This window comes from Pithys albifrons, chromosome 7, assembly GCF_047495875.1.
Source record: "Pithys albifrons albifrons isolate INPA30051 chromosome 7, PitAlb_v1, whole genome shotgun sequence".
NCBI classification, from domain to species: Eukaryota; Metazoa; Chordata; class Aves; order Passeriformes; family Thamnophilidae; genus Pithys; species Pithys albifrons.
The window spans coordinates 30,762,007-30,789,558 of NC_092464.1; the positions used below are offsets into that span (position 1 = coordinate 30,762,007).

General features: G+C 36.9%; 1 protein-coding gene across 3 annotated transcripts in view; it reads left to right on the forward strand.

The window, feature by feature from the left end:
* HDAC9 (histone deacetylase 9) overlaps positions 1–27,552 on the forward strand; it is a 452,635-nt gene that overhangs the window by 16,409 nt on the left and 408,674 nt on the right. For all 3 annotated transcript variants that reach the window (XM_071560871.1, XM_071560869.1, XM_071560870.1), the window contains exon 2: positions 18,377–18,491. In XM_071560871.1, coding sequence (XP_071416972.1) covers positions 18,473–18,491 — 19 coding nt within the window. In that variant the 5' untranslated portion in view covers positions 18,377–18,472. The remainder of the gene's footprint in view (positions 1–18,376; positions 18,492–27,552) is intronic.

A 27,552-nucleotide genomic window follows, 5' to 3' on the forward strand; every position in this document is an offset into this window, starting at 1 on the left:
TACCTGTGACAGATTCTAAACTTCAGTGCTCTCTAAAAGTAGAACTGTACCTGTCTAAATTTAATGATATTTACCTTGCTGTTTTTGATCTTTTCCTGTCAGTTTGATTATAGTAGTAGTCTTTGAAGACTTACTCAGTGATTTTAGTTTTTTAAATTTAGGGAGATTATAATGTATTTTTTCTAATAATCTTGGTATAAAGTGAGGGTTTTAGCTCAAAGCAAAGGTTGCACAGATTGAGAATTTTTTCTCTGTTTTCAAACCACAAAGACCTTTTGAAGAAAACAATGATGACACATACACAGATAGCAAAGCTCTTAGATTTATTTTGTGAATGTCAGTTTTCTTACATGATTTTTCTTTCAGTTTTAGTGATGAATGTGACTCATGAGATGAAAGAACCCTTTTAATATTCTTATGTTTCAGCAACAGTGGAAGTGCTGTAGTCAAAGAAAAAAACCCCATAGATGGGGCAAGGCAAATCAGAATTTGGTAACAGCAGCGGGCAATGTTGAAGTGACAGAATTTTTAAAAAATCAGATAATTGGAGTAATGGCTGGTGAGCACATCTAAACAAGATCATCTTTGTTATATTATTAGCAAATAAATATATAGTTATGTATCTGGAAAAATACTACAGGAAAAAGATATTACAGGAATATACAAATTTATTCCTACCCCATAGATTGACAGGTTGACATAGATAACCAGACAGAATATTACTGTGATTGAAGGTGATTAGAGAAGCCTAGGTAGAAAGTGGTGCCGGATGAACACATGTGACACTCAACCGGTTGGATATGTGTCATCTGGGAGTGGAAATGTGCCAGTGAAGAATGGAATTATGGAAAGTTATTAAAGCACAATCTGAAGAAGAAAAATGTCAACATTTATTGTGTATAACACTAAAGTTGTTTCTCATTTTGAGGAAGCAGAGCTGTAGCTTTAAATGCTTCTACTTTCATAACAGAGATCTATAATGCATTTTCTTTGGCAGATGCCCTCATTTAATTGTGACTTAACACAGGTAATGAAAGTCTCCAAATTCTGAGGAAAAAATGTCTTTGTCACTGACAATACTAACAGATATTCCTGACTTGAAAAAGGTATTGTATTATTCAAGAAAAGCCTATCATTTTATTTCCTTAAGTTTTTTCCTAATTTTCTTGCTGTATGCCATGCATCATGAAAAAAACTGGCATTTCTGGTGAGTTCCCAGTATCCGTTACTTTCCCTACTTTTCCCTAATCAGGAGACTAGAAAAAGAGGAAAGACAGAGAACTTTTTCCTGGGTCTTGGCACATTGCCTTTTTTTTTGTTTTTTTTGTCTGCATGTGAAGATCTTTTATTTTTGTTAAAGTAAGGATAAAAAAGCATGAATCTGTGAAAGAGGTGATAGATACTACTACTTTGTATTTTCCAGAATTTGAACTGTCAATAAATATATAAATGTTATGAAATGAAAGCAGTGGAACATTGCCATAGATTTTTATTATTGCATTGGTAAATGTATTTCGCACTTTCCTCCTGCTGAAATTGAAATGTTTGCTATCTTGCTTTATTTAAACTTCAAAAAAGTACATGAAACTGAGGATTCTTTGATTTGCCTACTTTATGAGTTGCCTTGCAGCTCTTTTTTTGTTTTATTTATTATTTTTTCCTGTGTACTTTGCCCCAAACTGATGTGGTCATACTTTCATTTATTTCTGAATGGAAATTCTGTATTTCTCTTCACCATTATAACTTTTACTTACTGTTTCTTTTCCTTCTCTCTTTATCATAGTAATTGACTATGTTAGCTGAAGGTATATCTTGGTATAAAGCTCAGTTCCTTACATCATCTTCTGGCAGCTTAGCAAATTCTGTTAACCTTTTCCATGTCCTCTTCTGTCTCCTTTTCTGTTTCTCAGCTTTGGGGTTATTTTTTTCTTGTCTGACTACAACTGGATCTTTTTACCTGCCTCTAAGAAAGTGGTCTTCTTCCTAGTTCTACAAAAAAAGAGGGGTTGAAAATGTAGCATGCCAGCTTTGTAAGACTTTTTCAGTGATAATGAGACAGATGCATCTTTAATCTTTCTAGGCATTTAAAAAAAAAAGCAAAAAAAGCTTTGTAATGTGACTAAATGGAACAGTATTAGTGAACTACTGCAATACATGGGATGCATAACTGCAGCATCTGCCCAGCTATTTTTTAGCCCAAAAAATTGAAAAGGCTACATGCTGTTAACTTCTGTCAGCATAGATTTGGTTGTGTGCTTACTGTATGATTTATGGAATTTCTTATAGTAGTGCTAGAAAAGCAATGAATAACTGATAAGGCTTTTCTTTGCTTCACACTGGTAGCTGTTTTATCAGTAGTTAGCTGTTTCATCAGTACGAAACCTCACACCAACATCTATAACAACTTTAAATTTTTAGCGGAAGCCTCAACTAGTCTTTCTTTTCACATAGTCAAACTAAAAGTGTATGTAACTGAACTTAGAATCATTGAATGGTGCCGGTTTGAAGGGAGCTTTTAAATTCTCCTAGTCCAACCCATGTCACAGACGGGGACATCTTTCACAAGATTGGGTTGCTCAAAGCCCCATCCCACCTGAATTTGAACACTTGGAATGATGGGGCATCCACAACTCCCCTGGCAAAACTGTTCCAACATCTTATCAGCCTCATCATAAAGAATCTCTTCCTTATGTACAATCTAAACCTACCTTCTTCCAATTTAAAACCATTGCCCCTTGTCCTGTCACTACAGGCCTTGGTAAGAAGCCTTTCTGATCTTCTTTATAAGTCTCCTTTATTGAAGGGACACATTAAGGTCTCTCTTAACTTACTCATATACGATAATATCAATTCTGTGAAGCTAATTCTTCATTTTTACTGGGAAGTCCTGTTATGGACTGGTGCTGATATAGCCAAATACTCAATAATTACAGAATCACAGAATATGCTGAGTTGAAAGGGACACACAAGGATCATCGAGTCCAACTCATGGCCCTGCACAGGACCATTCCCAAGAGTCACAGCGTGTGCCTGACAGTATCATCCAAATGCTTCTTGAACTCTGTTGGGCTTTGTGCTGTGACCACTTCCCTGGGGAGCCTTTTCCAGTGCTCAATCACCCTCTGGGTGAAGAACCCTTTTTTAATATGCAACCTAAACCTCCCCAAACACAACTTCAGGCCATTCTATCATATCCTGTCACTGGTCACCACAGGGAAGAGATCAGTGCCTGTAACTCTTCTCCCCCTCACAAGGAAGTTGTAATTGCCACCATGTCTCCCTTCAGTCTTCTCCAGCCTGAGCAGACCAAGTGATCTCAGCCACTCCTATTACGGCTTCCTCTCAAGGCCCTTCACCATCCTTGTTCCTCTCCTTTGGACACGCTCTCATAGCTTAATACCATTCTTATATTGTGGTGCCCCAAACTGCGCACAATATTCAAGGTGAGGCTGCCCCAGTGCAGAGCAGAGTGGGACAATCCCCTCTCTTCACCAGCTGTGCCTGATGTCCCCCAGGACATGGTTGGCCCCCCTGGCTGCCAGGGCACTGCTGACTCATAATGAACTTGCTGTTGACCAGGACTTCCAGGTCCCTTTTTGTGGCATTGCTTTCCAGCATTTCATTCCCCAGTCTGTACCTACATCCAGGGCTGTCCCATCCCAGGTGCAGAATCCAGCACTTTCCCTTCATATGGTTGGTGATTGCCCAGTCCTCTAATTTGTCAAGGTCTCTTTGCAGGGTCTCTGCCTTTGAGGGAGTCCACAGCTCCTCCTAGTTTTGTGTTGTTGCAAACTTGCTTAGTATCCCTCCCAGTCCTGTGTCCAAGTCATTTGTGAAGATGTTGAAGAGCACAGGGCCCAAGATGGAGCCCTGTGGAACCCCCTAGTGACAGGTCACCACTCTGATGTCACCCCACTCACTATTACCCTCTGTGACCGACCCGTGAGCCAGTTGCTCACCCACCACAGGATGTGTTTATCCAGCTGAGTGTTGGACAGTTCATCCAGAAGGTTCCTGTGAGAGACAGTATTGAAAGCTTTACTGAAATCCACCTGACTTACCCTGATCAGCCAGGTGGGTTACCTTCTCAAAAAAGGAAGTCATGAAGCTGTACTGGCTGTGACCAATGAAATGTTGTCAGTACTTCCCAGAATAATCTCCATAACTTTACCAGGCACTGAAATGAGACTGACAGTCCCGTGATTTCTAGGATCCTCCTCCTTGTCTTTCTGGAAGTAGGCAAGTAGAAAGTACTTTTTATTATTATTTTGGTTTAATTTTGATTTACTATGTCAAATTGATATATTAATCAGAAAAATCCTTAGTAACAGATACTGGTCATTGCTTCTTAGTCTTATTCAATCTTTAGCTAGACTAGAGATCTTTGAAAAGAAGGCTTATGCTGCATTTGCCTGGTTGCTGTTTTTAAAGCCTGAAATGACCTGAGATTTGGCTCAGTCAAAATTTGAGTGGGTTTTGAAAGGAGATGACGTTCACTGCACTCATTTTTTGGGAAACCTCATCCGGTTTTACATAGACTATTTTAGCCACAAGTTTATGGTTTGAGATTTTTATGTTCATGAGGAAAGTAGCTTCTTCCAGCTGTGGAACACTGTAGTTTTTCTATAATTACTTGCTTTAAACTCAATTTTTATATTACCACTGAAGTACAGTTGTAGTTGAACAAAGAGCTTTCTCATTGTGAATGTCTGTGCCTTTATTTAAGTTGTTTGTATTTATGAAATAAATAGTTTCAATTATGTAGTAATTAATTAGGTTAGGCATTTTCTACTAGGTAGGGTGTATTTTTTTGCTGGTTTGCTTCCTTTCAAATTTTGTGTTAGGTTTTACTTGGTGTTGCTCTGTTTAGACAAATCTAACCATGAAGTTGTCCATGTGTCCTAAAGTCAAGAGGGATTTTATTACCATGCTATTAAAGTTTAAAAATAAAATAAAAAATATAGTAGTATCTTTATACTAAGTAAAATAACCCTGGATATACTGGAAAATATTTCAATGTGATATTTATTTACCAATCTGTGGTATGGCGTGCTTAATATCCTTGAATATAATGTTGCAGCTTCTGTTGAAACTTGTTTCTAGTTCAATTTTCAATATGACTGGTGTTGTAACAAAACAAAAGCAGTGTTAGATACCTGCAGTGAGGAGTCTGCAGCAGAAAATCTGCAGCCGTGTGAGCAGTCATGGACTGTGGACAGGTTGTTGGGACACTGCCAATAAAAATAAGATCTTTTCCTGTTTGTGTATCTGGACTTGCTACAACAATTTGCCAGCAAATCGAAATTTAACACTGTAATTTTATTATACTCTTTTGTGTGTATTGCTTGTTGTGGGAAAAAAATCTAGGACTGCTTTCATTAACTTCTCTTTTAGTATAGAAATACGGTTACCAAAGTGACTTATGCTTGAATGACAGGTGGCAGTTTATTTCGACATCATATGTGATTTTTATATGGTTAAAAAAGAGATGAAAATTATATTTCTATGAGTTTAAAACCTGAGTTTTCCTAAAAGTGGACTGTTAAAGTCTATATTGAATATTTTGTAAACTCCTAAATGCCTTTACTTTTTAATACGCTCACAAGCACTGTATCTGAGGCTATTCCCCCCACCCCCCCCATTCCCCTCTACTACTGGAAGTTCTGTCTTGCTCAAAGTTACATAGAAAAGTTGCTTGTCAGATTCCTTCCCTTAGACATATGCTGGAAGCCCAGTTCTGTTCCACTCCTTCCATTTATTGTGCCACTTCCTGCCTCTGTGCCTTTGTTAAACCATCTCTGCACTTTTCTTTGAGTCCTAAAGGCTTAAGAAATGTCCTCTTTTGTTAGGCATTAGTTTGTTTATGTTAGCCTGAGAGGTGATGGTTTGTTTAGAGTTGCTTCTACAACCTGAAAATCCCTTTTTAAGGATGATATATTTCCCTTTCATTTTCAATTTCTATCAGTTTCTTAAAGTTATGGAGCAGTAACTAAAATCATTGCATCGTCTAATGTTTGTGATTAACATATAGATTTAGATAAAACTCAGATTAAGTGAGACATCACTTGCCAAGACAGGAATGAATATTCTTTTATGTGTGAGAAAATAGCTTTTGCTATTCTTTTACCTGTTCTAGAAGCAGCAGCAAGAGGAGTAAAGCATAAAATGAATTCTGTGGTTCTGTTTGACTGGTTGTCATTCCTACAGAATAACAATTAAAAAAAAAAAGAAAACCAAAATCATCTTTCATATCTGAGCACTCTAAGTTCATATCTTTAACAAACTTAGAAGAACCAACAGAGTTTAACGTGAAACTATAGAATTTATATATCTCAAGCAGGAAGGGATGACCAGGTCCAACTCTTTGCCCCTCTCAGACTACCTAAAACTAACCTGTGTGACTGAGGTCATCAACCAGATACTCCTTGACCTCTGACAGGCTCAGTGCCATGATCAGTTCCTTGGGGAGCCTGTTCCAGTGACTGACCACCCTCTCAGTGAAGAACCTTGTCCTAATGTCCAACCAGAACTTCCCCTGAGGCTTCTTCATTCCATTTCCTTGTGCTATGACCTTTTGGCTGCAAGAGAGATGAGCATGTCCCTATTCACTGCTCCCCTTGAGGAAACTGTAGGCTGTGAGAAGGTCATCCCTCAGCCTTCTCTCTTCTAAGTTGAACAAACCAAGTGATCTAAGCCACTCTTACAGGGCAAGAGTTACAAGGTGTTGCCCTTAAGGCCTTTCACCATCTTGGTTGCCCTCCGCTGGACGCACTCTAATAGTTTGGTGACCTTATAGTGAGGCAGCCAAACCAGCACGCAGTGCTTGAGGTGGTGCCACATCAGTGCTGTGTAGAACAGGACAATCACATCCCTTGACCAGCTGTTGATGCTGTGCCTGATGCACACCCCTGGACATGGTTGGCCTTCTTGGCTTCCAGGGCACACTGTTGATTCACTTTCAACTTGCTATAAATAAGGATCCCCAGATCTCTTTTCTGGGTGTTCACAAATGCAGTCTCTTCCATGAATATTCAAATTGCTGATTTTGAAAGAATAGGAAGGAAAATAATGCAGCTTTTAATGTATTTAAACATCATCTTTATATGTTTTATTTGTTTATGATGGCAGGTGCAATGTTCTGCAGTGCTTCTCAAGTGTTTGCCAAAACCATGAAGTTTTGATTCCAATCTTTTCATCCATTCTAGGTTGCTTGTTTAATGGAGAACAAGCATCAAGTCATCTTTATCCCTGGTTTTGCTTTTTGTGCTTTTGTTTTCACCTGAATCAGGTGGGATTTTTTTGTATGTGCATAGGAATGGGTTTGGTTTTTTTTTTTTTGTTCTGTTGTGTATGTGTGTTTTCTTGGTTTTTTCCTTTTTTTGTCACCCAGGTCTTCATGAAACTTGGTGGGTTTAGCTGCGATTTTTCTCGAGGTCTTGAAATCTGCAATTCAAAACTGAATTCTAGTGTTGAAAGAAGAAGCCCACACAGTTGAAACAAAAACAACTGTGCATGTGAAATCTTTCACATTCCAGTACTTGCCACAGTTCTAATTCTATCAAGAAGGGACACTGAGTCATGTGGTCGGAAGTCCACTGGTTTTGTATGTATGTGTGTAACTACACGCAAAAGTGCATGGATATGGAATAATTTTATTAAATCTGGAGCTTGTTGCTGGATAAAATTTTTAAACCTTTTGTTTTAGGAACTGATAGCTGATATTTATGTGTGAGATTTACAAAGGTGTAAGCTCCTTGTAATTAAGTGTATGTACAAAAAAATTTCCATTAAAAATAGTTGCAAATATATGTTTATGTATAGTATCCGATGGGGGTAAAATCAGCTGGTTGATTTGATGTGTGTTGGGTCTTGTTTTATTTGCTCAACCCTCAGACACTAAGAAAGAGCGGACAAGAACTTGGTGAAAATGTGGGTTGTGTTTTGTTCCCACCTGCCCCCCCCCCCCCCCAACTTACTTTCTATGACCTTTATGAATGTCATTAGCTTTTCCCTTTATTGTGTCATAGTGCTATTGCTAAATGACAATATTCACTTGATGCAGAGGTCAGAATTCTCTCTCAAGTTTGACTTTATGAGTTGAAGTCATCACCCAGATGCATTAATAAGTCTCTTGCATTGTGGCTGGCAAGTTCTGGTAGGAAAGATATATCACCACACTAATGTATAAATTATCAAAGATAGTATTTGTGTTGTCCTAGTGACATTGGTGAAACCACAGTAAACTAATCAAAATGAATTCTCGGATTTCTACCTGTGATCCAATTTAACTGCCTGATACAGAAAGTCTGTTTTCGTTGTTTGTATGCCACTGCTGAAAATGCCAAAGTATTAATCAAAATTCCATGTATCATTTAGTCTCTGTTGAATCATACCTTTAAAAAATGTCAGTTTAGAATGAAAACTTGTCTTGTGAAAACAAGTAAAGCTCTACAGTAAAGAAATCTATTGTCAAAGGACATTAAATGTAAATGTTCTTCAAAGCATCGGCTTTAGCGAAAGGTTTGTTTTCTTGTAAGAGAAGCTCTACAAAATTTGTGCTTATCAAACACTGCAAATAACTGTTTCAACAATTAAACAATTAGTGTTAATAGTTCTTTGGACATTGAAAAGCCAGAATTGAAGCCTAATGTATCTACAAGCTAGTGTTAAAAAAATTGAGAAAAAATCTTTGAGAAAATTCAGTGACAGCAAAAATATTTTTATTTGATAAGTTTTTATAAAATGACTCATCTCATATGTTCTTTGGCTATCTATATGTTTTTCCTGAGGAAAATTTGACTGTAACTTGTTTTCAATGAACAGAAAACTACTTGGCTGTTAAGCAACAAAAGCTGAAGGATTCTTGATGGTTATGAAGTCAAAAATCCTTTTACTGCTAAACAGATAAACTCACCTTTCCATCATAGATTTCAATAGAAAATTTTGACTCGTCTCAGTTGCTTTAATACATAAAGTAACATTGGACAGCATCTTGTATAGTGATTCACAGCTATGAAATATTTCCACGTAGGGGTTGCTTCTACTTCTTGCTAAGCTGTGTACGTATAGACCCTCTCCTGTGTTGATTCTCTCATTAGTGTGAATTCATAAATTTGTAAAAGTCTTAAAGATGTCAGTTGCCACTCATCATTGTGCTTGGTGCCTGTACTAAGCCCTGTTGTCCCTCTTTGCCTTGTTTGCTGGCACAGGTTCCAAAATCCTTACAGGAGAAATTCCTTTGAGTCCTAGATAAACGCAAGACGATCTTGTTCTGTGAGTTATGTAATGGCAGTAGTTGGCTGCTTTCTGTAGGTGATTGCCATGATTCTTGGCTTGTGGTTTACCTACATGCAACTGCTTCTCTTTCTTTGTATCCTTGTGACTCTTGACCTATAATGAAGTTGTCATGAGTTCGTATTTTGCATGTATTACTCCTGTGTAATATTTATGTTTCTGACAATGTTTCTGTCTAGTATAATTCAGAATTGCCAGTGATCCAAATTTGCCTGCAGATTTCAAGTTCTCTGCTTTGTATTTTCTTCAAATACTTGTTTCTCAGATTAATATTTTAAGGCCAATAAGCAATAAAATTCAGGAACCATTTTTTTCCCTCAAAAAATATCTCATAAATGGCTTAGATTTTCCCAAAATCAGAAATATATGTAAGTAGAGAAGAGTATAAGAATTTAACTGTAAATGAGGTAACACTTCTACAGATTTTGAATATAAGGTAGTACACATGAGAAGGTTGTGTGAGAGCTCTGTTTTGTAGTCCACATGAATGTACTAGTTCAAGACCATTGAGGCTTGGTGTAAGACCTCTTCCATATTTGACATTTCAGAAAAGAAATAAGAGAGCATTGAATGGCTTACTAAATGGTTTGAATCCTGGAAGGAACATCTAGGTCCTAATTTAATGGAAGTAACAAAAGTAGTTCCAAGGAAACCCAGAATAGTTTTGTAGCCTCTGTGGAAGGGTGGGGAGCAGCAAAATATTGTGATGATTCACCCTGAGGTTTATCTGAATTCATCCAAACCAAATGTCAAAGAAAAGCTTACAGAGACATATTGTGTTCTAAAAATATGAACTGTTTGCAAACCAGGTTCTCTTGAATATGATTATCCATGCTAATATCTCTATCTAAACATACACTCAAACACGAGTTCGGATTTTTCAAGGGTATTTATCAGAGTTCACTCTAGCCTTTTTGAAGGCAGTGGTTGTATTGAAAAGTGTTTATATTTAGCTTTTCAATCACATTGAGTTGTCTAATCATTACATACTCAGGAAGGTTTCAGTGAGGGAGAGTATGTCCTTTTGTCTTAAAACTAGAAAACGTTTATTACCATATATCTAAGTGAAACAAATGCAAACAATTACATTGAAAGTGTATTTCTTGTGATTCCAAATTAAATTTTTATAGTGTGTAAGCAAGGGTTTTGGGTTGAGCTGGCAAAATGCCAACTGCCCAATACAGAGTCAAAGCCTCCCTCCCTCTCCCACCAAGAAGAGGGAGGAAAGGAAAAAAACCCTCAAAACAAGTTAAACTTAAACTAACTATATATATTTATACAGAAAAGAGAAAATTAAAAGAAATTACAATAACACACAATTACACAAGTTAGATATAACAAAAAATAACTCCCCACTTCGCATCGAACACAAATCCCACTATTCTAACTACAAATCCCTCTAGAGAACTCAATTCCCCAGAGGCAGACCCAAGTAGAGAGAAAGACTTAAGAACAAACAATTTACTTCCCTAAGATAACATCGTAGTAAGTCGGTGCTCTGGGCCTGGGCCTGCCGTCCTGCCTGGAACAGCACGGTGGGTCCTTCTGGGACCACAGCCACGAAGGAACTGACCAAGCCACTCCCACACTGGCTCCTACACTTTGAGATAATGCCGGAATATGGTATGGAATACTACTGACCAGTAGTCAGCTGTCAGCTAGCCCAGCCCAGCTCAAATCAGCTTAGTCTCGGGCCTAGTCTGAAATATAAAACTTAAATTTAGGTCTACTTAGCTAAACCCATAACAGAAAGTTTATGCACAAATCTGTTCTGAAATTTTATTATATTTTTTTCCTTTTAACTTAACCATCACATACCCTTTTATTTCCTTTAAGAGCCAAGAAGGAAAGCAAGACTGATTCCTTCAGAGGGCAATTCAGGTCCCAGGGCAAGAATGTGAGATTCCCTTTGAAGGCTTTCTCTTCCAGATAAGTAGTTTCTTCTTCTTGTAGAGTCTAAGATGGACAGACTTCCATAGGGCAGTGATAATTGTTGTTTTGTGAAAAATGTTCTGTTATTCTAAGTAAATACAATGTTACAGAAATGCAGAAGTGCTTTTTTGTGTGAAGGAGGCTTTGGTGTTCTAATACATTATAGTTACAAAGTCTCACTTCTGTAATGTTTCAGGTGCTGTGCATCTCAGGTTAAATTTAAAACATAAAAACTTCTTGTACTGCCCTTTACTTGAAAAGATAGAGAAAGGAATAGGAGAAAATTGTGTCACCATTTAAAGTCCTTTACTGGTAGCTGTATGTTAGTTACCATGCTGTGTAACATGTTTCAATAGCAGCTGAAATACAATTCAGTATTAAGGAAAAAGAAGGGGGAGTGGTTGAGAGAAATTTGGTTTTCAATTGGTGAAAAGGCAAATATAAGCCAAAGTTGAAATATTGTGAACTTCATAATATAGGCTCAGAGGACTTCAGAAATGCTCCATTTACTGTGTCTTGTTCTTTTGAAAGAACAAGTTTATAGTTATAGTGCTATGTATTATGTTGAGTTATCCGAAGCTGTGGGGAAAAGTGTATTTTAATGACATGAATGGTAAAAGTTTGTATGCCTAACTTTTTTGTGTGTGTGTGGAATTATTTATTAAGAATGTGTTTTGAAGGGGTGGGTTTTTTTTATTCTATGTGTATACAGACATAGAGTAAGCAGTCCAATTCATTCCTTCTACTGTAACCTGTTATTAATCTTTTTCATGGGTTAAAATTACACTGAATATTATGCATTTAGGGAAATGGATGTTCTTGATTTTTAGGAATCTTATTTTCTTCATCTCTGTAGTAGATGGTGAATGTAGAAGAGATTGTGAAAATGGCTGCATGGTTCTGTTGCTTGCTTAGGAGAGTTTAGGGAAGGAGGATTTGTCTTACTGGACAGAAGTCTGAGTCTCTCACATCAGCACAAACAGTGTACTCACAGCATGTGTGAGGTATAACACTGCTTAATACTGCACATGGGTCTTTGGAAAAGTATAGTAATTGAATCTACTGTTCAAAAGAAATTGTTGCATGTTCTTTACAGATTCTGTAAGATGTACTTATCTGTTAAAATGTCAAAAATTACTCTGTTAGGGAAATATAAAGAGTATTACAGTCCAGAACTTGCTGCTAGAGTGATTATTTAATATTGAACCTTCAAAGGTATGTACTGCAACATTGTTGTAGACTTTAAAAAGTCTTTAAGTATATACCTAATTAAGAATAACATGCCTGAACACCTTATAGTCAAATACTTAATCCTGCACTGATCTTTGGATTCTGAAGATTTTGCTGTGGGACTGCTGAATTCTGCTGAAAGTAGTTATATACCTCTGAGTAAATCTGCACTGTATTTACATATAAAGATTACTGCATAATAGCATGTGTTACATAATGTCCTGGTATTAGTTTAGCTTTTTCTTACTTTACAGCTGTAAACCAAGTAGAGTAGCCATTTGCTCTTTGAATTGATGTCTTTAAGTTCTTTGTGTTAGAATTCACACCATTTCTTAACACCTTAACACCTTTTCCATATGCTGCTTACTTCTTAATAAGTTTCATACAAGGTTAAAAAGGTTGGATTTGGCACTCATGGTTTGGCTTACATGGGTGCAAATTACTTCAGTAAAAGTTGAATGTGATTTATCTTCAAGTCGTCATGTTGTCATTATTTATTATTATTATTTTGAAGAGCTCTAGCTTGTTCTTTTTTAAAACTGATTTTCATTATGTACAGTATGAATAGGTATTCAATAATTTTTTTTTTTGTAAAATATCTTTCATTTCAAAGATGGAGGGTTTTTTAACCATCATGTTTTTCAAATTCTATAGAGAGCAATACAGCTCTTTTGTTTTTGTTTTTAACCTTTCAGATTTCTTTTGAGGTTTTTGCTGAACTGCTTATTGGGAAACAGATTTTTTACCAATACTGACAGCTGTTTTAGATGTTTTAGTTTTTCAACAAGCAAGCTGTTGAATGTGAGAAGTGATTATTTTTCCTTTCTTGTGACACTTGAGGCTAATGGTCTCCAGCATTCTGATCTCAATTCCAAACAATAATTTTGTTGATAAGTAACTTAAAGCTATTTGAAAACAATATATGCCACAAGGAATTGACTAGATGTGTTATTAGGGGTCCTGACCTGTCATGGTCAGAATTCAATGAAGTGTATAATTCTATAATTTTATCTGCAAAATTTTAATAATTTTCTAAACCCCTTTACAAATAGAGATATTATGCAGTTGGGTAAAAAACCCTCCTGGAGGGGAAAGATCTGGAAGATACCTCCAGGACGTAGTTTTGAACACTGTGGATTCATTTCGGAGGTTCTCATGAAAAATTCATCTTGGGGATGAGGAAAATAGAAGTAGAAATATATTTTTCATCTGAATTTGGTTAATTTGTATTCATTGTATCCTATTTCAGAAACTCAGTTTCCAAAGAGTTTTGAAATATAGGCAAGATAGAAAAAAATGTAGTCAGTGAATAGTTTTGGGACAACACAGCAAGAGATGACAGTTTAAAGAAATAGTATTAACTTGAAGTGCTTACTTGTGTTTGAAAATACTGTACCTACATATAGGCATGAAAAGGTTTGTTGTGGATGATGGTAATGAAGACCTACATACCATATTGCACTGTTCTTCTGTAGCAATTTCAAAGGTGCATCAGTCCTTGCAGCATATGAGCTGTTGAATTTCTTTTGAAGAAAAGGTTTTGTTGTTCCTGGGTGAGCAAATGCAAGTCACTGATTTATAGCATCATCTCCAGTGATATATCTGAAGGTAGAAGTTAGTTTGCTGTATTATTGTATGTAGGGTATAGCCTAATATGCCAAGTTGATAATGAATAAAGAATGAATTATCATTCAGTTAAAATGTAGTACCTTAGGAAGTGCAGTTTGTCTGTACTAAATCCTGGAGCCACTTGATGGACCTTAGTATCTTCAGGATTTGACTGGTCAGGAATTGTGTGCTGGTTTCTGTGGATGGAGGTGGAGCACAAATGCATCTGCCAGTGAGTGTATTATCTCACATGAAATTTTAATGCACAATGGCCGGTGCTGTGCTTTTTTCTCTTTGGTTCAGTCCTAACATTAAAAAATACATGGCACTGCAGTTCCTAGTGTCTAAATTGCACTTGGACATTCCTTCATTAAAATAAAGAAATTAAGTATGTCAGTTTATCAGTAGAAGGGTATTTGAATGAGAGTCTCTCTCTTGTGAATGTAATTCTGTATATGGTGATGTAGAATTTTTCATGGTTCTTAATGTGAGCTTTGACAATATGAGCCTTGTATGATTTTTGCAAGGAGTTGTTAAAACTGAACCTGAACAACAACATTCAGCTTAGTGAAAGCTTTGCATTTTCAAGTAATATATAGAAATAGAGTATCAGGAAGGATGCCAGCTGCCACTTCATTAAATATAAGACTACCAGTGCAGTTGATTTTACAAAATTCCTAACAGAAATCTTTTTATGGGAATCACAGCAGAATGCTTTCGTATACAGGAATTATTCTTGATCGGTTTATCTGCAGTAAATATTCAGTGCTGATGCTGTCTATGATGATCTTAAAAAATCTTAAACTTCCGCATCATGTAATCACAAAATAGCTCCAGACCTCCGAAGGTATTTATCCCAACACTTCCTCAAGGCTGGGTCAACTAAGCAGGTTGCCCAAAATTATGTGCTGCCTCCAAGGATGGAAACTCAAGAGACTCTGAGCAGCCTGTTCCTGAGATGATTGGCCTCAATAACAGTGGAAAAAGTGCCTTGTAATGTTTAAATGGAATTGCCTGTATTTCAGTTTGTGCACAATGCATCTTTTTCTGTGAGTAGGGGTCACTTAGAAGAGTACTGTTCTGTCTTCTTCACTGCTTTTTTCCTAGCTGCTCTGCAATGAAGCACCTCCTTTTCGTCTGACCTGGTGTTCCTTCTGTTTTTTACTTTTCTTCCTGCCGCCCACCCACTACCCACAACATTCAGTAGATCCATTTTCTCTAGCCCATTGAAGTCCCTCTGAATGACAGCACAACCATCTGCTCTGTCAGCCACTCCTTCCAATTTTGAAACCTCTGTAGAATTGCTGAGGTTATGCTCTGTACCATGAGCCACATCCATAATGAAAAGCAGTACTGGCACCAGTATTGACCCCTGGGGGCTACATTAGAGTTACTGGCCTCTAGATGGACTTTGGCATGCAGATCACAACTGTTAAAACCTGGCAGTGCAACCTATTTTCAGTCACTATCCACTTTCCTACCTCCTTTTCAGAAATTGTGAGGGTGCTCTGGGGGGAAGCACTAAAAGCCTCGCCGAAGTCAAGATGAACAAGATTCTCAGCTTGTCCATGTTCTATCTATTTCATTGTAGAAAGCTATTATGTTGGCCAAGCATGATTTTCCTTCATAAATATATGCTACCTATTTTCAATTGCCATCCTGTCCTTCACATACTTGCAAATTGTTTCCAGGATTATTTTCTCCATCACCTTCCAAGAAACTGAGGTGAAGTGGACAAACCTTTAGTCCTCTGTCTTCCCCTTCTTGTCCTTCCTCAAGACAGGAGTGATGTTTGCTTTTGTATAGTCTGTTTGAGCCTCTCTTCATCTTCACAACCTTTCCAAGCTGTTTTAAGAGTGGTCTTGCAGTGATACTGTCCACGTCTCTCAGCACTCAGAGGAGCATCTATCCAATCAGGTCACATAAACGTGTGTATGTATAGCTTGTTTAAGTCTTCTCTAGCCTGATTCTTCTCCAAGGGTAAGTGATCCTTGCTCCAGAAGAGCAAGGAAGAGCTATGGAACATCTTATCTCTACAGAGTTTCAGCAAAGCTGGGATCCATAACCCATAACAGGATTGATGGGACCACTATTTTGAGTGTGGAATGTCAGTATTTGCACTGACAGGAGCAGGCCAGTCATATCTACCGATCTATCTCTCTCACACACAGCTATTCAAATTACTTGCAATTATGTTTACTGGTGAAAAAAGGTGAAGTTTTGTTTTGGAGGAGAAAGCTTAGCCATCTAAGGGGTCAGTCTGAACTGACTGACTGCATGTCCTCTGGCCATAGTAGCTTCAAGTATCCACTGAGACGGAAGGCTCTACAAGAAGTCAACTTACACATAATGATAGTTTTAGCTACCATGATCATAAGCGAATTTAGAATATTAAAAAATTGTCTAATACTAAGATCCAGAGTTTTCCTAATGCCCCAAAATACTGTTCACTTTCAGTGTGTTCTCAAAATTCATTCTAGAAAAGTCTTTAGTGAAGCATTCTCTGTTTTCTAGGAGGTATTCACAGGCCCAGCTAAGACTGGATACTAATAGAATGGATTCACTGGAAAGTATTTTTTTCCATGATCTGTGTAGCTGGTAAGATAATAATGAGCTCTCTAAAATTAAGTAGAACCTAAAACTACTCTGTTGGGTTTTGGTGTGTCTTATATTAAAGAATCTTGGAGCTATAAGCCTGACTCAGAAAAAGTAAGAATGTACCAAAATACAGAATTTGGATTAGGTTAACTGTAGAGTCTGCTCAGTTTAATAGCAGTTCCTTCTGATATGTGATGAATTTTGATGCATGAGGTAAGCAACAAAAAGTAATTAGGATTTTCATGAAGTATGAATTTATGGGTGCTACCTGCTGGAGTGCTGAATGTGTCCAGTTATGCCTATTAGAGCAGTGTGTGTCCAGCTTGCTTTATGGGGCATAAAAGCAGAAGTTACTTATCTAAATGTGTGATTTTCCTTTCTTGAATGATAATCATGCTAAACTTAAGTGATTATACTTGGTTAAAATATAATTTACTATCTGGAATTTGGCTGAGCTCAGCTTGAAACTAAATGTGCAGTTGGTGGTTTAAAAAAAGTGACAAAACCTGCTAAAATATTCAGCACTAAGAATATCTTTGACTACTTAGATGCCTTAAGAGCAGTGGCTGAATAGGATAGTCACAGTCATAATGCACTACAACCTTCTCTTCTCTCATGATGCTGTTTATATCATGCTTGAATGAAAATATATTTTAGTTTCCTGAAAGCCTCTTCTCTGCAGCTTTAAACTTTCAGCAGATGGGAGTATTAGAGGAACATTTTTGCCTCTGCTTCTGCATTGAACTGAGGAAGCCACAGGACTGTGAAAGGATTCAGCCAAATGGTAGAACCTTCCTTGCCCTGTTGTTGACCAGCCCACACTATTAGCAATTGTCTTCACAGTGTCAGAGATGTCATTAGCTAGTCATGGGAGATCCTCTCAACTATGCTAATTATTTCAAAAAGTTCTGTTCATGAGCTGTTTAAACACTGGAGCTTAGGGAAGTAGTAGCTATTCTAGAGAGATATTTGAATGCAGATCTGTTTCTGCACATTCATGGTTTGATGCTGACTGCAGACATCTACAGTAAGAGAAAAACTATAAATTATCCACTGCTTAGCTATCAGGATAAAATCCAGATATTTCTTCCTCAAATTTTATATTTTGTATAGTGACCTGATCATGTATGTATGTATGACTTGGCTTCACAAATAAGATTTGGGAAGGGTTCTCCCCACATGGGTGTGTCCTTTGAGCCTGCGCAGTGGATTTTTTAGGTGAGGCACAGCGTGCGCAGAACTGGCCCCACCCTTTAACTCCTGAGGTTCATCTGCCACGGCCGAGCGAGCTTGGATGGTGACAGTGAAGTCCTCAGGACTAGAAACTACAGCCCCCGGTATTGCCAGGAGATCTCTCATCCGAAGTACTAACTGGGACTGACTCTGCTTCTGGGATCTGACGGGATCGGGCGTCAGGATGGCATTTCATCCTTTATTTTCTTGTATTCTTATGGGACTGTAAATGGGCTGTAGTACAAGTTTCTATTTGAATCTGGACTTCTCTGAAGCTTTAGAATTTCTACATTTTATTCTTGTTTTCACTGGTCATCAGCTTTTGAATTTGCAGCAAAATGTACATGACAGAAAGTACCTTTAGGGTGAGAGATGTCAAATATACTTCTATTTAAGTGTGCTTGACATAATTATAATATATTAAAAATACTGTGTTGTCAATGTATAGTCAAAGGTGGTTTTCCCTCTTTATTTTACTCAGATTTACCCCACTTCTGGAAGAATCTGAAAATCTAAACACAGTTTAGATTTCTGCCACAGTTTACACTATCAACAAGATACCATTCCATTAAGAACAATGAGCTCCACAACACCAGGTGAGTTTATATTTTTACCTCACTTCTGCAGAACGGTGTGCTGTCTTAGGAAGCACTTAATTCTTTGTGTCGATGAAATGAATTTGGCAAGTGACTGAAAGGCCAACTGCACTTCATACAATATGATATAACAGAACAGTGACTATACAGGCATAAAAGGCTATTTTAGAAATAACTTACCAAAGCTGAATTGTAAAGCTAGTGTAATCATACAGTGCATTTAAAATATTTTTGTGGTTTTTATTAAGAAACTGATTAGTCATGATTGGAGATGAATAGGCATTTTATAACATTTTCATTATTAATATTTGTAATTAGTCATTAATTTATTTTCTGCCTTTGCATAATTGCTTCTTTTAAAAAAAGACTGCAAATGCTATTATGTTATTTTTCTTTTTTGGCCCAAAGTCCTATTTGCCTATAATGGGCATTCTCTGCAGAGCTTCCTTGTTTAAATTTGTGTAATTGACAGTGATCTCTGAATCTGCTTTATCCTGTCTGCAAAAGGAGTTACTGCAGGTTCACCTAACAGAAAGTGAACTATCAGTAGTTGTACCCAGTGCTTAAACTTCCAAGAAAAGAATGCTGAATATGGAAGATGCCTTCACTGCAGGTCTTTTGAGAAGTGAGAGTCCCCAGTTCAAATCTGTGCAACATCCCATATGGTTCACGCTTTGTTCACCCACACTTGAAGTATCTATTTCTACTACTGTTGGTAAAATAACCCTTTACAGGTGGCTTACTTTAAACCTGCTTTGCTTTTGTGCAAACAGCCTATAAAAGCATCAGGGAAAACACTGTAATACTTTGTAAGCTGTATTTGTTTGTAGATACCCTATCTCACAGAAGTTTAATTCAGTGAGGATGTTTGGAGAATTGATAATTGTAATATTGAAAACTGGCAATGACTGCTTTTAAGTAGAGTCAAGCATAGCTGGATTTGAGACTTGGCCTCTTCTCGCAGTGCAATTTGGTGTGTTCAGTCAATTACCCATACAAAGCATGACAGGGCATTCAGCAGAAAAGCATACCTTTATCTGTATTCCTCTGGTGCCTAATATGAAATAATCTTGTACTTTCCTAAACATGCAGCTCAAATGCCAAGATACTCCAGCTGACTGGGTATCTTTCTAACATCTCTTCTGCTAAATGTAGTCTGTGGAAATATCCCAAAACAAAATTGGCTCTCACAGAAAGGAGGTAAATTTTCCGGTACTCTTGCTACTTGAAGAAAGAAGATAGCAAACATGAATGCATATTTCCTATCTGTTTCTGCAGACTACCTCTAATGCAAGAAAGGAGAAACATCCAGTATAATCAAAATACTTGTGTAGATATTTAGACAGTTCAGAAACATTACTTTTACTAGGAGTTAGGTACCTAAATATCTTTAAATCTAGCACTTAGTGTCCCTGATCATTAGCGTTTGCCTCTGAAAACCCCACGTTGCTTTCGCAGCCATTTCAAAACACCTCTGTGGCATGTACAGAAATGCAGTATTCAAGGGCAGTGTTAGTCATAGAATCCTCATTTTTCTTTCCCTCTGTGAAAGGGAAATGAGGCAGAATTTATTTGGACTTAAGTCTTGCATCCTGCTCAAAGTAAATGCTGTGGACTAAAGGAGGATGAGGATGAGGCCATCTCTTCTGCCTTCTGATTGAGGGAGTCTGAGGTGTGTTTTGTGCAGTGTTCTATCACCTTTTTGCAGTCATTCAAATTTCTGGTTCAAGTAAAGTTGCTGTAATAGATTGGTAGGGAATAGAATGGTAGGAGAGGCCTCTCATTTCTGTGTGCAGTTAGCACTTGATTAGAATTTTTTAGGAGATTAAAATTGCTATAGTTTCTTATTGTGTCCATAGTAACTGAGTTCCCCTTTCCCAGCCATCTTCAAGCATATGCATTTTTTTCCTACATGGCAAACATGTCTTTGTCCCTTTGCAATTTTTAGTCCTTCTTTTTCTTTCTGGTCTAGTTTGTTTTTTATGAAGGTTAACCTTATGAGATGAAGAGGTGGAAGGACTGTCCCTTCCAAGTCAAACTACTTTATGACTCTCTGATGCTCATGACAGCTTTAAAACCGCTTTAAAATAGTTATCAGAATGTACTTATTTCACTTGTAAGATGCTCCAGGAGTTGATGAAGTATCCCTAGTACTCCAGGAGAAAAATGATTTGATTGGCAGTGATATGAGCAGCTTGTTCCTGTTATGGTGGGCCCATGGAAGGCAGTTGTTGCATTTATGACACAGTTTAAACGGCAAAAGCCCAATTGAGACGTGTCTAGTAGTGTTTAGGTTGGGAGTTTTGTGCCTTTTCATTTTTACTCCAATGGATCTCGAGCTTCTTTAAAGAAGAGGTTGATGTATTGAGTTACAGCCAGTGGTTAGGGCAGTTTAAAATAATTTCTAAGCAGAAAACTTTAAGTGCATACAGTATACAAACAGTATTTAAACCCACTTTTTTTCCACTGTGTAACACCTGGATGCTACCTTATTTGAATATCAATCTGTGTACCTTGTACCTAGAACATGAAAATTTTCATAATGTATTGTAAATGTTGATATTTTGGGTCGTGGTTGTAAGTTACAACAAAATGGTAAATGTACTATTTTTTTTTTGCAATTTGTCTAGCCCACATATATATCGCTTGTGTATGTACATTCATACGTGCTGTTTACACGGAAGATAAGTATACTTTCAGAAAAAAAAGGAAGAAAAAGCAAGAAGCAAGCTTGTAGACCAGTTCTACTCAGTAGATGAATGGTATAGACCCATCCACTTCATGAATGGCTTGTTCTGTCAATTTAAAAATCTGAAATGCTGTAGAAAGGTTCAAGGATTGTGTGCCAGATTTCTGTGTTTTTATACTGTATTATGTACGTATTTCTTTAGAATTGCTTTCCATTCATACCTAAATTCTCAGCCCATTGAAAGACCTGATGTGGAACAAGCAAAAAGTTAATGAATGTTTTATTCAAACATTATTTGAGGAACCTTTTTGGATAAATTTTGTTTGCAGCACCAATGCACACCGGTATTTCCTTGCATTGTATGATGCAACCAACAGATCTCCAGCATAGCAACATCTACTTGCAACAACACTGTAACCTCTTAAATTGATCCCAGCACTTTGAACCTTCAGGGACCAGGTTCTTGCTAATCTGCAGAGCTACAAAGTAAAATGCTGAATCCCAACAGGGAAAGGTGCTGATGTTTGCTTTGCTTATTATAAATTGTAAGATCATTAAGGAAATGTTTACATTCTGTTGCCATTGCAGGTTCTGAACCTTCTAAGAGTGGCCTGTTGCTGGCAAGGAAAGTGATAGTCCTTAATAAACTGAGCGGGAACAGAAAGGAGCTGCGTGCTAAATTTTGCCAGTTCCTACTTTTGGATCACTTTTCTGTTGTCTTGATTCTGAATTCCTTTGATAGGCATTTGTTTGTCTCTCATAAGAAATAGCTTAGTTTTTTCTCACTGCAAAGTTGACTCCTCCTGTTTTTTTGTTCTGCTTTGCTCTGCATTTTTAAAAATAATTTTCTTCATATTAGTAAAGACTAAGTATAGAAAATTTTTCGAAATGCTATTTTCATTAGTACTTTGAATCTAAAATGCAGTGAAATGTTACATGGCAGTCCAGTAACTGTCTCACTGCCAGTATTAGATGTTGTGAACAGATGAATATTTTGATGAATACTCATGTATGTTACTTTACAATGTATTTTGCCAGTATTTTGGTAAAAATATTTGAGAGAACTCTGAGTCCAAAAGAAAAATGTAAAAAAATACCAGAAGGCTAGAACCTATTCTTCATATGTAGGTTGGTTTTGGCAGGTGTTTAAGTTCCATAGAAGCTAAGTGCATGGATGTTTTTTGGAAGTCTGGCTGCACACTGAAGGAATCATATACATTTGTTCCTTGTGACAACTTTGTGATGACTTTTTCATGGTTAAAATGAAATACATCACAAGATGGATTAGACACATATAATTTTTGGTGAATTCACTGAGTATCGCCCAGTAACTTTCAGGATTAATGGATATGTTATCTATGTCTGTTTGTCTGTGTATGAGTGAGTACTGGAGCTATTTAGGATATCAAAAGGGAAACAATAAAATCTACAAGCTCAGCCATAATGAAGTGTGCAAAAGAAGGATTCTTCCCCCACAGCACTCCTGGCTTTTTTTTAACTTAGAATGCAAAGCATGACTCAGATGTTCAGCTCGAATTTTGACCTCTTGAGTCTCCTTAGAGAACTCCAAAATAGCTTCATAGATCTTCATTTTGCCCTTATGAAATGTAAAAGATGTTGCTGTTTATGGACTCTGTGTATTTTTCTCATAATAATTTAAGACTGACATCCTTATCTAGGTGTTTCCAGGTAAAATCCCAACAATTAACTATCTTGAATGAAAAATTTGGATTCAGAATGGGCTCTGTCTCGAGAGATTTAATGTACAAGGCTACCAAATAATGAATAAAATGTTTTGTGCATGGCATTAGATAAGAAATCATCTTGTTGACTTTCTAGTAATTGAAGTTTGTAAATACATTCAGCTACTTACTATGGGGGTGTTTTTTCCCCTCTTAGAAGTAATTCCAGCATTTACAATTAAAATTGATAATCAAAGCATTGAAGTGTTATGGATGTGCTCTTATTTGTGCTTTCACACTTGCACATGTTCATGAAAGTCTGTTATTTTGTGTGCTAACTCTTCAGGTTTTACGTGAATAAATAATGACAACACCTAGATAGTGCATTGTTACTACTTTCTGCAGGTTTGGGTTAACTGAAGAAAACAGATCTGAAGAGTATATTTTGGTATAACTTTGCAGTGCTTTAAGATGATATAAACATACAAACTTTAGCCTATGCATACATAAAAAATTCTTATCTCTTCAAACAAATACTGTGCTTGAAAATTAGAACTGAATTGCTTTTTTCTTTCAGGAATCAGTTATTAATATTGGCAGCTGACTGTTTTTTGTCTAGGAATTTGTCTCTCAAAATAGCTGTTTTGCTGGTCCATATAGTTAAAGCACAGGTCTGACTTTTTGAGCACTAGCATCTTAACATCTAAATTAGCTTTCTGGGAATAAATCTTGAAAAGTTTATGAAGCTTATAAAAATTATTCAGAATGGCCCTTTTAAATTAGAGGTGAAAACTTTTTCTCATTTTAAGTGTATAATTTATCCTTAGTGTTCACTTAGAACATGCACCTCTAGAAATAGCCATCAAAGTTACTGTCCATAAACAAAACACAGTCTTTCACTGTCCTTTTAGAGTTATCATAATTTTTGCTATCATTAGTTCATTAAACCAAGATGGCACTGTTAGACTTTCACTGGAACCTAGTGAACTTTAAACAGGCAAATGTATATGTTTATAAACTGAGTGACCTTAGGGAAGACAAATCAGAAGATTGCATTCTTTCTATAGAGTGAAAATACAGTGTTCTGTAACAGTGTTGATAATTAACCACTGGATTACGCTGGATAGTTGTGGGGAGATTGATTCCTCATGTGGCTCATCCTTCCAAGCTATAAATCCCAATAGCCACCTAGAAGTTGCTTTGATTGTCACTAAGTGTATGACAAAATTTTTGTGTGTTTTTGCTGAAGTCTGCCATCATTCTAAGTGAGTTTGGAAAGCCTCCAAATTTAGAAGTTTGTATTTCAGTCTCACAGGAAATATTTAACCAACTCTGCTTTTATTATTTTACTGTCTGTAATCCTAAAGTCACTATGTTTGCTGGAAGCTTATACAATGGGAGCATCCTGCATTGCTTTATGGAAGCTTGGCTTTACTTGAAGCAAGCTCTTTAGCTTAACCTGTAAAGCTTTCCCTAAATATAGGAAATTTCTTTGGGAACAAAATCGTTGTGTAATTCCAAATCAAGTCAGAATCCGAAGAAGCTCAACTGAAGAAATGTCCCTTCACCATCTGATTTCAGCAGTTGATAAGTATCCTCCTGTGCTCCATTTCCATGTGGTTCAGGGCCTAGATTTTTATATTATTAGAGAAAGGAGAGGTTCACTACCATCTTTCAACTTCCTTTGTACTCTTTGTTCCTTTAAATTTCTTTTTTAATATATAATACAATTTTTTTTAACTTCTCTCCTTGCCCCAGTCATCTGAATTCCATTCTTAGTCTTGGCATACCCTTAATCTGTGTGGTCTTCTACAAACATTATTTGCTTTAATGTACTGTCTAGTGTGTTGTTTGCCTGGGGGCTGGGAGGGTGGGGACAGGGAGGGAATCTGGGGAGTTGGGTTTTTAAAAATATGTAATTAATATAGCTCAGAGGCTATAAAGTAAAGGTTGGTATCTCCAGGTGCTTCATTTGTATATTCTGTTTGGCAGGTCAGTCACTTTCCTAATTCTTATCTCTGCCAATCGTCACATTTCAATTTGGAGAATTGCTGTTGCAGTATCCAGATAAAAACAACAAAAATGCTTTTATGGTCTCGTTATTAGCAGGGTTCTTCATATCTGAAAATACAAGTAGTGTGGAAGATGCTTATGGTTCCCTGCATTACTGCAAACATTACTGCAAACACATTTTACCTCCTGAGTGATTGTACTCATCAGATAGCTGTGTTACTTCAATCACTTACCAAATGATGTGGTGTCAAGACTCATTGCTGTGTTTGTCTTACTGGGGGAAGAAGACAGGACAGAGTCACCTCTAGGGTAGGAGAGCAGGTGGGAGACTGTGAGCCAGCAAACTGCATGATTCCCCCACCGCAAGGGGAGGTTACCTTTTCAGAAATGACTCTTTCAGTGGTAGTGCCAAAATAAGCAGCTGTAGTGACTGCCTGCCCATTGTTCTCACTCATCTGATTGACTGCTCAGTTGTGCCAGGTGTGCTCATTTGTGTGACCACAGAATGAAATGGATTCAGGAACTGATCCAGGCTCAGCTATTCCCAAGAAAAAATGATTGGTTTTATCCTGAATTGGTTCCTTGTTGTGTTTTACTACATAACCACACAATCAACAGTCTTGGAAAGGTGAGGAAGGAAGAGAGAAGAGAAAAAGTGTGTTTAACTCATGTTCTGTATTGGAAAGAAAGGACCATGGTTGATCCCTGAGCAGAAGCATGGTCCTCCAAAACCATGGGACTGCCTAACCCTAGGTAAAACTGGAGAGTAATACTAAGGAATTCTTCACTTTACTGGCCATTTATGGTTTCTAAGCATTCCCAGTTCTGTCTGCACAGAATTTGGAGTCTCAGTGAACATTTTTATTTTTCAGCTCTATAGCTGAAGGAAATGACCAACAAGGTCACATCATCTGTCATACAGCATACAACTTCTGAAGTGATAGTTCAGCATCTGACTGCCAGGCATTCTTTCATGTTCATTAAGATAAATGCAACATGAAGCTGGTAGGCTTATGTGAATTATGATTTGTTGAAGGATTATGAAATTATGTATTATGATTAATACTAAATCATATAATATTACATTATACAGAAAGTTGGATAAAACACCATGAATAAAGCCTTTATTTTAGTTTCTTCATTTATTAGGTTAGCTGCATGAATGTTGATTATATGGAATACCCTAAAAAAGGCATGTTTGCCAACTTGTAATGTTTTCTCACCCACACACCACCTCCTAATTTTGTCTCTGGCAGCCCAGATGCAGCATAAGTGTTTTTGAAGTGATAATTATAACACTTCTAACAGGTAATTTGCAGATTCGGTAATGCACAAAAAGCAGACTCTATTGTTAGACCTTAATTTTGAAACTGGTGGCAATTTCAAAACTTCATTACAAAGTCTAAAATGCTAGAGTGCATGGAATATCTTAGTCTAGAAATTAAGCACTGCTTTTTAGTGTTTAGCAAATGAATGTCTAAAGGGAGCTTAAGGTATGATTTAAATTTGGGGGAGTGTGTGTGTCACACTTTACTTCAGGCAATGATGTGCACGTTGTGGATAGATACAAACTCTGGTGACCCAATGAAACTCATGGTTTGAACCTCCCTTGGGGCTTTTTTTTTTTTTAAAGTCATCTCTAACAAGACTAGACACATTTTAGTTTTAAAAGCTAACACCACAATGAGTCCACAGTCTCTTTCCATGTGTGATTTTACACAAAATTTCTACTCTGTTTATATTTCTACTAGTTATATGTATTTCTGTTTTGATTTGCACTTTAGCTATACATTTGTAAACTCTGAGAATTAATTTAAAAGTTTAATGAGGTCTAAAACAGATTAACACAAAAGATCATGTTTTGGACTGTTATTCTCTGCAGGGAAGGATTTTGATGTCATGTAATACCTAGATAATGCTATTTTTGTCAGTTCGGGGTTTTTTTGTTTAGTTTTTTTTTTTTTGTTTGTTTTGTTTGTTCGTTTTTCTTTTTAAATTTCTTAGTGATGACAAAGCTGGGCAGCTATCAGGGATCCTGGGGTAATGGGTCATTTTGGTGAGGACTGGAGTTGTAGGGTCTGTGATGTGAGTTGCTGACGTTGTCAACCTCAATGTCTGCTCCAGAATGGAGTCTTCTTCAGGTGCTAGTCTTTAGCTGAAAATTCTGGCAAGGAAAAAGGCAACATGAGAGAATTGGACAAAACTCCCATTCATTATACAAAGGATACTTTGAGTTTAAAAATTCTGGTTCAACATTTTGGCAGTTTCTGACAAAACAAAGCACTGAGCTATTTTAGAATTTCTAAGTTCCTACCCAAAGTTCCCTTTGCTACTAGTTTTAATTAATGGCTGTTTGATCTGAAGACATGAGAACTAGTGACTTATGTCATGCTATTTTTACTTCCTCACTTGTTCAATGTTCTCTTAGGATAGCATTTTTTAGTGTTTCTTTCCAGTCTTCTCTTTACTAGATTGTAAAAATTCATTTCTTTAATCTTTTTTCATAGATCACAATTTTAAATCTTTTCATATTTTCAATTTTCTAAGGTACTAGATTGCTAAGGTACCACCTGGAAGTGACAGGAAAATTTCTGTTGCACAAAAGTAAAATTATGCAAGTACTTGTTTATTAATCTCTCATTCCTTAATAGCCCTCAATTTGCACATACGTCACTTT